Below are 16,464 nucleotides of genomic sequence, written 5' to 3' on the forward strand. Positions count from 1 at the left end.
AAATTATTTTAGAGGGTTGTTTTTTTTAACACAATGGTTTGTTCTGTGTGAAACAGGTATATTTGTCTCTGCTTCGGATGTATCTTTCACCACCTAGTGTTCATTGCTTGGGACCAATCAAGATGGAACTCTTAGAGCCACAAGCCAATCTTCAAGCTGCGTTGCAGGTTTTGGAACTTCATCACAGCAAATTGGACACTACTAAAGTAAGGTTTTCTTATTTTGCTTTTTTAGATAGGATGCATTTTAGATTGTAGTGCTGCATGAAAAGAATGCTGTTCTAGTTGAAATGCTTGTTCTCAAACTACAAGCAGCCTCAAAAAGAGTTCTTTGTGAATAAGATTATGCTACATGCAGATACTCTCTTATCTCTGATCTGTGGACACATAACTTGTGACTGGATATTTCCCCTGTATTCATGAGCGTGCTTGGTATTAGCGTAAAACAAAATGCAAGTATGTAGTTGGAAAATTGAAACCATATTTGTTTATATGCAGAGTCCTTGGTGCTCTTTGAGCTCGATTGTTTCCTTGCAGATGTTTCATTACCTAAGTAACCTCATAATCGCACTGATGATGTTACCTAGTTGGTTAATGAAACGTCTGCAAGAAAACAAGGCTCAGAGAGCACCAAGGACTTCACAGTTCACCCCTGAGCTACATATATTCTCTTTTATTTATATGCATATTTCTATCCTATGTTTGATTTTGGAAGAACTTTAACTGATGTGACTTCTCCTATCCATTATCTCTTTATTGTATTTTTAGGCAATAAATCTCCTTCCAGCAAATACTCAAATTAGTGAGATCCGAATATTCTTGGAAAAAGTCCTTGAAGAAAATGCCCAAAAGAAACGATTCAATCAGATACTTAAAAAGCTTCTCCACGCTGAATTCCTAAGAGTACGTGTTGTGTTTTTTCTCATTTATGATTATCAAATGGAGAATTAAAACAGGAACGGGGTGTGTATAATCAGTGTTATTCCAGTGATGTGGCAAAGAAATCCCCAAATCCCCATACTAGTTAAAAGACCATGTCTGTTTTTTCCCCCTCAGAATGATTTCCAAGGAATTATTCTAAAACTCTTCTTATGTTGCCAAAGGTACAAGAAGAACGGATTTTACATCAGCAGGTGAAATGTATAATCACAGAAGAAAAAGTTTGTGGTGTGTGTAAAAAGAAGATTGGAAATAGGTAGGTGAAATCACTCTTAGGGAACTAGTAGAAATTGCTGCCGAATTTGTTTTTGCAGTTTGTCCCTTCCTTGGTTACTCAAATGTAATTCTCAAATGGATGCAGTGAGACCAGCTTCCTTGTATGTTGTTTCTTAACAGTTCTTGCAAAACAGCAGTCTTCCTCACTTGGAAGCGGTAGAGGATATAAGCCTCTTAAATGTATTCATATATGGAAGATGTGATTCAGGTGAAGGAACTTTATAGCCTTAGATTTTGTATTCTTTTTAAAATGAAGTTGACCCTTTAATTTTGAAATAAAATTTATTTAAATGACTCTCTTTAAGGTCTTATGCCTGCAGATCACTAATACTTCTTATTTTATATCAGAAACATGCTTCAAATATGTTCAGATTTACAGCCCAGTCATAAATGGGTGCTTATTCCTAGGAAATATGTGTAGATTACTGTGTTAAAATGTTCCTGTATGAGTCAGTTTCTTAATAAGCAATACAGCTAGTTTAATTAACTTTACATTCTGTTCTGATATTATATGGTGAAAGTTAAAGGCTCCTTCAGATCAATCTCAGCTCCTGTTAACCCCTGGATATGTTCGTATAGGAATTTTGGGGCAACCCTATGGAACTGGTTTGCCATTGCTTTCTGGGATGTTTTTTCAACTTCCCAGTCGAGCCTGCAGTGCAGGATTCCCTGGTGGTCTCCCATCTAGCCAGGCAGAACTTTGTTTAGCTTCGAAGCCCAGACAGGATCAGCCAGATGCTATGACCTGTTTAGGCCATTGTTATATAACTTTTAGTATGACTTTTTACTTTAAAAAAACGTTTTAGCTTCACCACCAATATTCTTTATTATTGGGGGTGTTTTTCCTTGGTAGGGTTTTGCCTTCCTTCTGTGTCTTTTATAGGCTTCTATTTTCATCTTGTGTTTGTTTTTTTAATCTGATTATCCAGTTAGAAATCGCTTTTCTGTCATCCTGTCTTATCTTGTACAGTCCAGTTTCACAACATTCTAGCTTCCCACCTTTTTTAAAGTGTATAGTTTCATGATGTTGGCAGTATCTGTATGGGATCTTTGCTATCTTCCAAATAGCTTTGTAGTTAAAGTACTGTAATCTGAGTGCTATCAACTACTAGATAAAGCTCTTATTTGCAACAAAAGAAGAAAATCCCTTACATAGCACTTTACATAAACACAAAGGGACAAAGACATTGGAGTAAAGCATTAAGAACTTCAGCAAAATGATATATTATTGCAGATTTAGCCATGGAAAAGGGTTGATTTATGTAAGAGGTATCTCCTATGCATCTAAAAATAGCAAAACAAAATAGTGCTCTAAGGAGGACCAGAAATAATTAACATAAATTTTTAAAAACTGATATGCTGTCTTTTTTTCTGCTTGTAGTGCCTTTGCCCGGTTTCCTAATGCAGTTGTTGTGCATTATTTCTGTTCCAAAGATGTTGGCTCAATGGACACCTGAAAACATTGTCATGCATTACATGGACTGGGTGGTCATGATGTTCATATGGAAGGAGAGAGAACATTTGATAAGCAGTTGATTTCTCTAAAGAATCTTCCAAGGCATGTTGCTTGCAAACAGCTTGAGCCCTCCATTGCTTCACTGGATGACTTGTAATTTGCCCAGCGTGGACTGAGTAAAAACAACCAGATTTAAACTATAGTTATATACACTTAGCAGCAGGTTAACCTCATAGCACTTTAGCTTGAGGAAGAATGCAAACTAAAAATTAGTGGGTTACTGTTATACTCCAGATCTGTAGGATTTCCTACTGAAGGAAAACGGATGCTGAAAATTAGAGAAGCAAATTGCATTTTGGGTATAATTCACCATTCAAATCCAAGGTGAGGAAAAGATCTTATATTTTATCAGTGTTGTATTGAAATCTTCTTTAATCGGCCATTTGGAGGCAGGTACTACCAAAAAGGCTGTACTTAGATTTTCTTTCCTTCTAATAGTGAAGATAACTAGGTACTGATAAGAAAACTTTGTATCTGAAGGGGTTATCAGCAGTAATAGTTCCAAAGGAACTAATCTCATACAGTATGATCAGAATTGGTATTTTTTAGTTTAATTTTTTGAAAATACTAATGGGCTTACTATTTGCACTGTGTTTAGTCACTACCATTATGAGTGTAATGAAAATGGCAACAGTTTTGAAGGAAAACTAGCACTTGCACTTTTACAGAAAAGAGAAAAAAGTAATCTCTTAAGATTTTAAAGACGGCATGTTTTCATACTGCTGGAACATCTGATCTCAGTTTAAAGACAGCATTGTACTGAAATATTTAAGCCTTTTGTGCACTCCCTCCTTCAGGTAGATCAGACACGTATTTAATGTCAGTATTTTGAGTTTCTTATACCCATTCAGGTTGGCGCTCTTTGGTTGCTTGATGTGCCTAAATTACTTTTTTATATTGGAAGAAACTAGTTTGCAAAATACATCGTAGGATGTCATAGTATCAACATAAAAATAAACCCAGGAGCAGTCATTCATTAGCTGAATGAGGAATTACCTCAGCTTGGTTCAATGTTGTTATCTTACTTTATTGTATTTTGTAAATTTGATAACGCAGCTTGAGGCATACGATCCATTTACTGATCTGGCCTAAAATGTAAAGATGGCCCAAGAAAAGTTGGTTAAGATTTTTTTTTTTTAAATAATGTTTGAATTTCAATTATAATATATGGTTGTTATGGTTAGAGTTGGACAAGGATAGGTTTAGTATATAATACACTGCAAAAACAGCTTGGTGTTTTGTAATATTTGTTTTCCTGATAACCTTTGTTCTATTTCCAGTTGAATCTATTCCAGAGGGTGTATCTCTTTCTGATTATGTGCAGTTAATCGCATATTACTGCAGGTTTTAGGATTAATTCATTTGTGAAATTGAGTAGTCTTGGGGAGGGTGGAACAAAGTACTTCTCTTCTTCACATGGAAGAAATACAATGCTATTGGATTTTGTGCATTTGTTCAGAAACTTTTATAAAGTAGGGCAGATAACTGTCATTGGCGATTAAATGAAATATGTAATGGATAATGGACTGTTACTGCAAAACAGATTATGAACTCTGCTGACCATTCTGACACACTTTAAGATGTGTTTGCTGCCAAGCAAGTAAGCGAGCCACTGAGGCTTCTGGTAGGTATGTTGCTTTTCCTTCACAGCAAGTTTTTATGTGCCTTGGTTCAGCTTCCTGTATCTTTGGAAGAGATGTTGCTCGTGTTGTCATTGCCTGCTGGTAATCTTGTATAAGAATCTGGGACTCACCGATTGTACAGCGGGCTTATTTAAAGTAATAAAGTATAACATTTTGAGAAATTGGCATTGCTAAACTGTTTTTCCCTGAATAAAAATATTTCTTCTTTGAAATCAGTGGTGTGTATAAGTACTGTCCAACATTTTAACGTTTTAGTGTGAGATGAATGGTGATGACAGCGCAGTTCTAAAAGGAGGCATCGGTTCAGGTCTACAGCCTCTCCCCATTTAGCGACCGCGTTCTGTTCCAACAGCTTGGTTGTTAGGTGAATGGTCGCTAAGTGAACATGTGAGAGAGAGAGAGAGAGACTGCGAAGATCACTGGTTATGCGTCTCATTCAGATAAAGTTCTCTTGCTGTCCTGTGCCTGACATGTTTTTTTCCCTTTTTTTGCTCTCTCACAGGGTGGAGAGGTGGCTTAAACAAGCTATCTCTTCCTGACCTGCTTTCCTCCACAGCGCATTCGTTCCATAAAAAGTGCTAACCACAAGTTAACAAGCTTAGCTGTGACCTTAATTAGTTGATTAAAACCCTAGGTTGCCTGAAACTGACAGGCCTTAATCAGTTTCACACTGAAGATTTTTGTTGTCAGGCCCCTGAAATTTGGTCACATGCATTGGTTGGAAAATGAATTTTTTTTATTACCGTCATATTTGCGAATGGTTGCTAAGCAAGGTAGTTGCTAAATGAGAGGCTGTACCACCTTTTTTAAATCTGAAATTGTACAGGCTTATGAAGTTCAGTTTAACTTGTTACAGATAAAAAGGTAAAGTCTTGCCCAAGTTGAACTCAACTCCTCATGGCCTCATAGATGTGTCTGGCCTTTTTTTTTCTCAACACCAATGCAGAAGTGGTTTGCCACTGCCATCTTTTGGGGTGGTTTTCACCTTCTCAGTTTAACTTATAGCTCTAGTATACTTTGAGATTACAATTAATTGAAAGCAAACTAAACATTGTTATGTAGACACACACACATGCATAAAGTTTAGGAACCAAGTAAATATTCCATGGGGGTCTCCCGATTATTAACCAGGCCTGACCCTGCTTAGATTCTGAGCCCAGATAAGGGCAGCTATTTAGTGTGTACCATCTGTATTTTTAAGCGTGGCTTTATTAATTTTTTAAAAAATATCTTGTTGATCTTTGAAAATAAAACATGAGGGAAACGTTTTCTTTACATTTTTAAGCTAGGTTTTATTTTAATATAGAAGAGAGGGAGAAAATGTATTACAGTTGCTAGAACTACTACTCCAACCCCCAACTCTTGCAATCAATCCTGAAAGATACCATGGCTGATGGTATCAAATGCAATTAAGTGATATAATAGGATCAGGAGGGTCGCACTTTCCCCATCTAGGCCCTGACAAAGTTCACTCATAGCGACAAATTTGTTTCCATCCTATGATCATGCCCAACCCAGTTAATCTTGATTTATTTGATAAAATTTGGTTAAATAAACCATGGCATAAAACACAATGTATGAACTCATTCAGCAAGTATAATAGTCTTTAAATCCTTATGGTTTTGCATGCTAGTTTTTAACTGCTACCTAATTCCTGAAACAAACATTTGGGTTTGATTTGGAAGCTATACTGTTCCTTTTTTATCTCTTCCAAAATGCATAAGGGTGTTGCAGATACTATAAAGTGTATGGACTCTATCTGAATGCAGTAGTATGGTATACAGACAATGGCCTGAGAAAAACAGCAAACAAGGCAATCTAAGGCCTTGAATGTGTGAAGACCATTGAGTGACCCCATTTGAAACTAGGTCAGCCCAGAAACCAGACACTAAGAGAAAACTGCACATTAAACAGCATAGTGTCAAGTTAGCAATAAGCATTAAAATGACACTCAAATACCATTTTGCAGTGTATGAAAAACAATATAAGATCTAAGCAATGGAATAAGAATTCAGATTATTAAATGGCAATTGGAAGACATCATTGGTCAGTGTGGAAATGTAGGACTTAAAAGGAAACAAAATCGAAATCAATGCAAAATGTTAACTATCCGAAGGCTATGAGTGAAAGAATGCCACAATACCTGGAGTACAAACTGCTGATGGCAAGTCCACTGAAAATCTGCTACAATGAAGATGAAGAGAAGAAATCTCTTATTCTAGAGTCAGGACATTTATTGTTCTTTCCTCCATTCATAAACACACACAAATGCATATGAGAACATGGGTAAAGTCTGAAATCCAAAAACAGGGTGAGGGATATTTTCAAAGAGGTATTGCTTTACCAGCTGATTTTTTTAGGCAAATGCAATTCAAGGAATAGCTGCTTTTGTCGCCTACTTTAGGAAAATACTAGCTCAAATTCACACTGCAGCTTGTAAATAAATGGATCAGTAGCTTGAAAAGAAGTCACCTTCCCAAACAATGAGAAAGAATGAGCGAGGCAAGTATTAACATTAAACAGACTTACAAGTTTATTTTATTCATGTGGAACACAGAAACACATGGAGAACACATTACAGAAGAGGGAAAGGGGGTTGTTTGGAATATCTAGTGCATGATGCAGCATAATAATTACCTGTATTGCCATTTTAAAAACAGAAAAGATGGGAGAGGGGGAAGAAGTGCCTAATCAACTAGAGTGAATAAGGAAACGTTTGAGATACAGCAGGACTGGGTTACTAGAAAAACAAGTGGCAGCTCAGATGTTGGTAAAAAATGGAAGCTGCAGGGTAAAACGTTTAGACCTGAAAAGAAGGAAGAGGGAATAGAGCAAGAGGAAGGGTTCTTGAAGAAGAGGGTACAAAAAGCTTCTCATTTATTGATCAAGGCTAAGTTTACACAATGCCCAACAAACGTGTACTCGTTGCTATCTTCCTTTTCCACCACATAGAGGTCTTTGATTATAAACTGGATTTACTGTATTATCTAAATCCAGACTGATCGCTTTTTGGTTTACCAAAACCACAAACTGTTAAATACAACAAGCCTTGCCAGTAGGACTTAAATTAAGAACTGCACACAGTAAGTGAGGAAAATAGGCCTTGTACCTGTTCATTAACTGGAAATTTGTCTCTGTTGTGAACACCACAGCCAGGGAGTTAAAAACATACTTGGCAGATAGCCTATCACTGAGTCAGTTTGGTGTAGTGGATAAGGCACCAGGCTAGAAACCGGGAGACCGTGAGTTCTAGTCCCACCTTAGGCACAAAGCCAGCTGGGTGACCTTGGGCCAGTTGGTCTCTCTCAGCCCTAGGAAGGCGGCAATGGCAAACCATTTCTGAAAAATCTTGCCAAGAAAACGGCAGGGACTTGTCCAGGCAGTCTCCAAGAATTGGACACACACACAAAAAACTGCTTATTAACTGGAAATTTGTCTCTGTTATGAACACCACAGCCAGGGAGTTAAAAAGATACTTGGCAAATAGCTTATCGTTGAGAATTTTTGTTTTTAATCCAAATTAAATTGAGGCCAAGCAAATCACCCCTGTATAAGTTCCTTCAAGAACAATATTGTCCAAAAGTAAGTTTAAAAGTCTTGACTTCCTGGAATGATGTGCACTTGTAGTAATGATGAGAATCTATGTTATTACTTATAATTTACTTTATTACTTATATACTTTATTACTTATAAAATATAATAATATTACTTATATACTTTATTACTTATAAAATATAATAATATTACTTATATATTACTTATTATGTTGGCTCCTGGGGCCAACAATTTATTAATCAGTTTATAAATAGCTAATATCTAAAATTAACTCAAGGTCTTAGGAAATGATCTCACATGAATGTTAGATACCACAGACTCATGGAAGGGAAGGGATTGGTGATGACTGCTTTAGTGAACTCACTGCCCTGATTTTCCAGGAAATCTTGAAAGGGCACAGAGTTTTACATTATTCTTGTGAAACAGAATATTATACACTGTGAGTCACAGTCATTTTCAAAGCTCTTTTTCTGTTGTTGTGCTTTTTTTAATGCACTTTCTTCAGTGATCATAGCCAAGTCCTTGAAAATCCGTCTTTTCTAAACGTTACAGTAACAGTGCCAAGGAACTTCTCCAGAAAAGGTGTTCATAACTGGATATTATACAAACACCAAGGATTCAAGTCCAAATGTACTGGAGTTCAGATGCTCCATGTATCTACTACTCCTAGCCATACAGCTCGGAAGGAGGCGATTCCCTCCACTGGTGTTTCAGCTCATAATGAGCTGAATGAAGGTGAGCCATCAGAATTAAATCCAGAAAGATGGAGGTGCTGTAAGAAAGTGGACTTCAGGATTGGAGTTCAGCCTGTTCTGGGTGTGATTGCAGGAGCATGTCTATAGCCTGGGGGTGCTGCTTTGCCCCTAGCAGTCTCTAGATTCTCAGGTCATGGTAATGGCAAGAAGTGGCTTTGCCTGATAATGTTTAAGAGAGCTTTACTCACTTAAACCTGGTAAATTACCCATGCTTATTTGAATGTGCTCTCCAAGATACTTTTCATCAGATTATAATTACTTTTATTTTTAGCTATCTTGAGTAGAAAAAAGCAGGCTATTGCCTATGTGGTAGGTCTCAACAAAGCTGTCTGGAATGGGTCAAGCAATTCTTTATTCCAAAGTCAGATTTGCCATATTCCATTATCAAACACAAGAGATCCAATAGGCATCCGTAGGTTAAAGTACATGAACCCAATTAATTATGTTCTATGCAGTAAATTGAGATCAATCATGCCAAGTCAGAACTGAGAAAAATGACCCTGGCACTAATGGGACTGCTTGTGAAGTGTTTATGACTTCATAGATAGCTTGGAATATGTAACGCTGATCTTATAAAAATGCAGACTGGACCCCAAATGCCAGTATAAACCTTCACAGCCTTAAATGATCTGAATTTTAGGATATCTGATAAAACACCTTTTCCATTAAAAAAAAAAAAATAATAATTGGAGAGGAAGATTTTGCCCAGAGGATTTCACTGATCCGTTGCCATCAAATTCTCAGTGATTAGTTGGTTAGGTCTTCTCAGTGGAAGGTCCAAAGCTGATAGCTTTCTCCCCAGAAAATTTTGCCCCATTCTTTCCTGATTTTCTGGCTCAAAATAGCCAGCCCCTATTCTGCTAAAATAAATAATTTAAATACTTTGAGGATGCTTGGAAATATTGGGGTGCTATAGCCATTAGTTGTATCTCCCATATTACTTGGTATTTGCTCTTTTTATATCTGTGAATTCAAATTGTAATACAGTACCCAACTTGTGGATGTTCTGTATAAAAAAATAGAAACATTCTAATAAATTACACATATGTGAGGTTCATGGTACTTTAATCTTAAAATCAGTAACTCTTGCAACAAGCCATGTAGGATATGTAAGAAGTTCTTTATTAAGAATAAGTGACTAGTACCAGGTCAAAGCCTTGAATGAAGATTCCTGCGCAAAAAGTTCAATTAAGACATTCCATTCCCCCTTTTCAGCCAACCCCCCTTCTGCTAAAATAAATGGCTCAGTACTTTTCCTTTTTTACTGCATCCCCACTCCCTCTGCTTTAAGCTTACAGCAGTTCCCAGATGATGCCAACTGCCTGACCTTGATACGAAACTTCGCCTAAACAATTCTTAATGACTCTGCTGGAATGCTGGCAATTCTCTCCCCTGTGCTACTGTGCCACTGTATAACAGGCTCTAAACTACACGTATCTATTCCCAGCTTGTTGTTGTTTATTCGTTCAGTCGCTTCTGACTCTTCGTGACTTCATGGATCAGCCCACGGCAGAGCTTCCTGTCGGTCGTCAACACCCCCAGCTCCCCCAGGGTCAAGTCCATCACCTCTAGAATATCATCTATCCATCTTGCCCTTGGTTGACCCCTCTTCCTTTTGCGCTCCACTCTCCCTAGCATCAGCATCTTCTCCAGGGTGTCCTGTCTTCTCATTATGTGGCCAAAGTATTTCAGTTTTGCCTTTAATATTATTCCCTCAAGTGAGCAGTCTGGCTTTATTTCCTGGAGGATGGACTGGTTTGATCTTCTTGCAGTCCAAGGCACTCTCAGAATTTTCCTCCAACACCACAGTTCCAAAGCATCGATCTTCCTTCTCTCAGCCTTCCTTATGGTCCAGCTCTCGCAGCCATATCTTACTACTGGGAATACCATTGCTTTAACTATGTGGACCTTTGTTGTCAGCGTGATGTCTCTGCTCTTGACTCTTTTATCGAGATTTGTCGTTGCTCTTCTCCCAAGGATTAAGCGTCTTCTGATTTCCTGACTGAAGTCAGCATCTGCAGTAATCTTCGCACCTAGAAATACAAAGTCTTTCACTGCCTCTACATTTTCTCCCTCTATTTGCCAGTTAAAAATCAAGCTGGTTGCCATAATCATGGTTATTCCCAGCTACTAAACCCAATTACCCCATGGCAGGATATTGCATTCAGACACCATTTACTATTGTGTAGTAAATAAATTCATTTATTCTGAATCCAGAACACTTTTTATCTTCACATTTTCTTCTCTTCAAAAATATTATTTTCCTTAAGATTTTTCCCCAAGATGGCTTACAAAGCATTTAAAACAAAATAGTAGTTAAACAAATTCCAAACTAGCAACAGCAATATAAAGTATAGCCATAAAATGTAAAATATGTAATATGCAGAATAAAACAAGTTAGTGATTAAATTTGGTCATCAAAAACCAAAACATCAGAAATAAGATTAATCAGAAGGTTCCGGTACAAGGGTGGGGAGCAGATTATGTTTTAAAATAACAGCAATAATCTGACTTTATATAAAAATCTAGAGACTGCTGAAAGTTACTTTAATTTTTCTTAAGTATTTTCATTTTCATTTTTACACCATTGCTGTAATAGGAAAAGCCAGCTGGGTGGCCTTGGGCCAGTCGCTCTCTCTCAGCCCAACTCACCTGACAGGGTTGTTGTTGTGGGGAAAATAGGAGGAGGAAGGAGTATTAGGTATGTTCATCGCCTTGAGTTATTTATAAAAATAATAAAGGCGGGATAGAAAATAATAAAACAAAACAAAACAAAACAAAACAAAACATACTTGTTTCTTACAAAGGGAACCTGATAAATAAAGCTATAGAAACTTTACTGTTCTTGTATTAACAGAGGCCAGTCTTTACCTTCCTTATCAAACTGATCAATGTACTGTATTTGTTTTGAAACCTGACCTTGGTGCTCTGCTGCCAACTTAAATCGAGTAATAACATTACCATGTCCTGTATCTGTATAAACATTTGTACCACTTAGGCAGTCATACAACTTCAGAACTAAAACCTATAAAAGGTGATGCAAAAATAACACACAAAGTAAAGCAAAGCAAAAGGCAGTGCTGTTACCTCACTCAAGAATTTCTCATGGGACAAAGGCTAGAAGTGCATGATAATTCTTGCACCATCTCAGTGCAATATATGAGTCAGCATCTTTTAGGGAGCATTGACTTCATTGGAGAAGTCCAGTGATGGCATTGCTAAACATTGGATAAACTTTGAAGTTACAACAAATGGATTACAAGGTTGTCCAAGTTAGTCAATTTCATTTCACGTCATTTATTTTTTTTCCTGCCTTTATTATTTTTATAAATAACTCAAGGCGGCGAACATACCTAGCACTCCTTCCTCCTCCTATTTTTCCCACAACAACAACCCTGTGAGGTGAGTTGGGCTGAGAGAGAGTGACTGTCCCAAGGCCACCCAGCCGGCTTTCATGCCCAAGGCAGGACTAGAACTCACAGTCTCCTGGTTTCTAGCCTGGTGCCTTAACCACTAGACCAAACTGGCTTGTGCTTAGGTGCTTAAAATTAACATTTACCTTGAGCAATTACTACCTCAGTAATTATGAATTACATTTAAATAATGGAAATGTTGCTTATAACTCACTATATACTTGTAGAACTCTGTATCCCACATTTATATTTAAGCTATGGTGGCAATCAATTTTAGAGACTGGATAAGCCAATAGTGCCTGGATTCACACAGTACATTAAGTCATAATTTGCTAACTAGTTTACTGAACAAAACAATTGGCTGGGTTAATATAATACAATAACTCATAAAGCCTTATCTAAACCACAGTGGCTGAGTGCACACAAGGCAGTCAAAAGTAAACCAAAACCATTTTGGCATTGTGTGATGTACTGTATAAACCTAATAGTGTGTAATGTGAAAACATTAACATTGCTTTTGTAAACCATAAAAATATATAATGCACAACATATTTCAGTTTTCAACTAGCTGTTAGACTGGGAGAAAAAAAGTCATTTATAAGCATACCATTTCTTCTAGTCAAAGAAAAGATTTTGTTATGATACTCTTCACTGGTGCCTGTAGCTTCTGAAGTCACTAAGTTATTTTGGTATGAATATAGCCGCTCAGTAGTTTGCCTTGACTGTGAAATAGTTTCAGCAAGAATATCAACTGCAAAGATGCACCCATCTCTTCAGAATACAGTGAGACTAGAGATTTATAACTTAGGCTTCTGCTTATCAGATTCATTAAGTTATTCTTTATCGTTTATTCTGAAGCTATTTATTCTGTGGCACTACTTTCAAAGCATCTAATCTATTTCTCTGCTGGAGAGAAAAAACTGGAGCAGCTGAACCACTAATACTGTACATGTTAGTGTCACATAACAACTGCAGTGTGTCTACTTTGGAAACTGGGGTGCACCTAGAATTGACCCGCCCATTTGTGCCAGAAATTATCATTCTTCAGTTGCCATTTTTACATTTTTTTTTGGCTTGCAGTTCTCTCTATAAGAATTTTATTAAGTTTAAAGCAAAGATAAAAAACTACAAAAAGAAAGAAAACAAAAAAAAGTGTGAAACGCAAGAAGAAAATATTTTGAAGATTACACAAAGAAGTGACTTCCTACTTTCAACACCAAGAATATACAGCAATTTCCATAACCAATCCCTTACTCTATATCAAACCAAGTTCACATTATTTCTATAAATCCTTCCATTAGCACATTATAAAAATCACTAAATACAATTGTTCCTTCCCCTTATACTGAAAGAAAAAGAAATATATAAACATCCAAATCAACTCCCCCCCCAAATTAATTATTTCATTCCTACCACTATTCTATATATTTCTGTCCACTATAATAAAAATCAGACTATAAAACATAAATTATCTACTTTTATACTTAATAATACTATAACAATCCTAACCTTATTAAACCTAAAACCAAACAATTATTATTGTACCTTATAAATCTTAAAAATCAAACAAACCTTAAAGGCAATCCAGTAAATCTTAATGCAAATCATGAAAAAAATGGAATCATACACGCCTTAAAATCATTCCAGATAAACATTCTTAATTCTTTACCCTGTTTCAAAATATACCGAAGCATTTATATATCTCCATAATATACACAAGGCATTTTTCATACAGAAATCAAACAGCCCAACTGCGCCCCCCCTAGGAACTCAGCGAAAAACCGTCCATAGAGCCTCTTCTTTCCCATAACATTCCATCAGAAAAACGCCATTTGCAATTTGCAACTCAGACTGTCCCTTTAACCCCTCCACCATCAGAATATAATCTTCACCTGACATTTCATCAAAGGCTTCAATCTTGCTGTCAGTGGTAAAATCTTCAATTTCTTCCACATCTTTAGCCAGATGACACATTTTAAAGCTGTTATTTTCCACAATATCCCAAATATCTTGCAAAATATCTTGATAGGAATCAGAGAAAATCAGCTTACGCTCAGAATGAAACACTGAGAAAGTCTCCTTGGGATCTTCCATGGTTCAGGCAGTAGATTATGGCGCCCCCTGGATACTTGCCTAGCGAGAATAGGAGTTAATGAGTTAATAGAAGATTTCCAAAAGTTGTTGACGAAAGGGAAAGTATGCTAACAAGCAGTTCTCAGGGAAAGTGAGAAAAGCAAGCTGAAAATACAAAACAGCAGATTCAACTTGTACGACAATAGTAAACCCTTCAAATTCAATACAAAAATAATAGCAGGGAGGCAATGATTTATTCTCAGTACTCCTTAGTATTTAAATGGGAAAAAAGCCAAAACTTTAAAAAAATTAAAAATTAATCCAGAAACAACGATAGGCACCAAGAGAGATCACTTCTCGTTGCTGTAGTAAGCCTCTTTGGGGGTACATAAACTTAAAAAAATATAAATTGGATGATTTAGAAATGGGGTGGCTCGACTCAGTGTCTCTTTAAGGCTACAGCACGGCTTGGAAATGATGACATCCCAGCCTCCCGGTGGCTCTTACCCAATCGGTGCAAACACTGTTTGCAATTCTCAGGCTGCAAGTTGCCGTGCAGAGAACAAATGGGTTGATTCCGAGCATTTTCCTTACTCCGGAAAAAACGCTCCTGGGCTTCAGGAGAAACCAGACTGAGACTGAAAATAAAACTGCCACGATGCCAGTTCTGTCCACGGAGCCCGCGGACACAGCTGCTCAGTCAGCTGTATTCCCACCGGAAGTCTTCAGTTGCCATTTTTACATTCATGCTTCTCATGACCCAGAATATCAGGGCAAGAAAAGATAGGTTAGCGAATGAGACATATAAGGCTGTGTAGTGCTGAAAATTCCAAGGGAAAAATGTTCTTCGGAGCCGACATGGACACGAAAAAAGCACCCGTCAAAGCTCCTTAAACCAAGTACATCTGCTCCCAGGGTTACAAAGCAGCAGCTGCTTTAAGGTGTTGTCAACAGGTGCCACACCAGCACCCCTCGTACTCCACTTTTTCCACCTCTCTGAACTTGAAGTGCTACACAGCTTGCAGTTATATTGCATCTCTTAGTCAGCATATCCCAAGCATAGGGAAGTGACTGGGGAACATGAATCAGACTTAGTAGTTGGTTTTTTAAAACACAGTTGTAAATAGAAACTGAGAGGCTTCTCATATTCCCATGGGAACCCCCCCCCCCCACCAGAAACAAAATAGAGTGACCCTGTGCCAAAATAATCAATAAAATGAGATCTCACTTTTCAAGTGAAAAGAAGTTTCAGCTTGTTCATTTCATTACAAGATATGAACAGACTGGGTCCACTTTGTATTTCCTGACAGCACTGTAATGGCTGGTTGTTCTTTTACTTTCTTTCCACGTACCCCCCGTCTCTAAAAACAGAGCCTGACCTTTCTTTTTTTAAAGTTACATATAGACCTAACACAAGGTCAGTACGGTGAAAAACATTAATTTATATTTATATATTTTATATTTCAAATTATGTCACCGTCCATCTCACTTGAGTGACTCTGGGTGGTTTACAATAAAACTAAAATAAATACAGGTTAAAATACAGTAAAAGCAGTATTCTTTAATAACAACATAAATACAAATATAAAATCCAAGATGGGAATGTTAAAAAGTTCTTAATCAAATTCATGTAATTCATGGGGGCGTCTTCAAGGCTCTAACCAGTCCCAGGATTGATTATCCCTCCTCCTGCCCCAGGAGAGATGGCAGAGCCAGGTCTTCACCACTTTCCAGAAGGCCAGGAGAGTGGGGGCCTACTTCACCCCTGGAGGAAGAGTGTTCCAAAGGGCGGGGGCCATGGCAGAGAAGGCTCTCTTCCTGGACCCTGCCAATTGACAGTCTCTCATGGACGGGGTCCATAACATGCCCACTCTGCACGATCGGGTGGGACGGGTTGATGTAATGGGGATGAGACGGTCCCTCAAGTAACCTGGCCCCATGCCATGTAGGACTCTAAAGGTGATAACCAACACCTTGAATTGGACCTGGAAGCAAACTGGGAGCCAGTGCAGCTCGTGTAGCAATGGTGTTACATGTGTCCCCCTTGGGGCATCTAAAATTGCCCACGTGGCTGCATTCTGGACAAGTTGTTGCTTCTGGATATTCTTCAAGGGTAGCCCCATGTAGAGAGCATTACAGTAGTCTATATGGGAGATGACCACGGCATGAGTGACCATTTGAAGGATTTCCTGATCCAGGACTGGGTGTAACTGGTGCATAACAGGAAGTTGAGCAAAGGCTCCCCTGGCCACGACTGCCACCTGCTCTTGGAATAGGAGTTGTGAGTCTGGGAGG

General features: G+C 37.8%; 1 protein-coding gene across 2 annotated transcripts in view; it reads left to right on the forward strand.

Annotated features, from left to right (window-relative positions):
• The window catches only part of VPS39 (VPS39 subunit of HOPS complex), a 43,670-nt gene extending 39,085 nt beyond the window's left edge, over positions 1–4,585 (forward strand). For both annotated transcript variants that reach the window (XM_063289899.1, XM_063289900.1), the window contains 4 exons: positions 57–206; positions 768–902; positions 1,103–1,194; positions 2,596–4,585. In XM_063289899.1, the coding sequence (XP_063145969.1) occupies positions 57–206; positions 768–902; positions 1,103–1,194; positions 2,596–2,671 (453 nt within the window). In that variant the 3' untranslated portion in view covers positions 2,672–4,585. The remainder of the gene's footprint in view (positions 1–56; positions 207–767; positions 903–1,102; positions 1,195–2,595) is intronic.
• The last annotated feature ends 11,879 nt before the right edge of the window (positions 4,586–16,464 follow it).

This window comes from Candoia aspera, chromosome 1 (assembly GCF_035149785.1).
Source record: "Candoia aspera isolate rCanAsp1 chromosome 1, rCanAsp1.hap2, whole genome shotgun sequence".
Taxonomy (NCBI): domain Eukaryota; kingdom Metazoa; phylum Chordata; class Lepidosauria; order Squamata; family Boidae; genus Candoia; species Candoia aspera.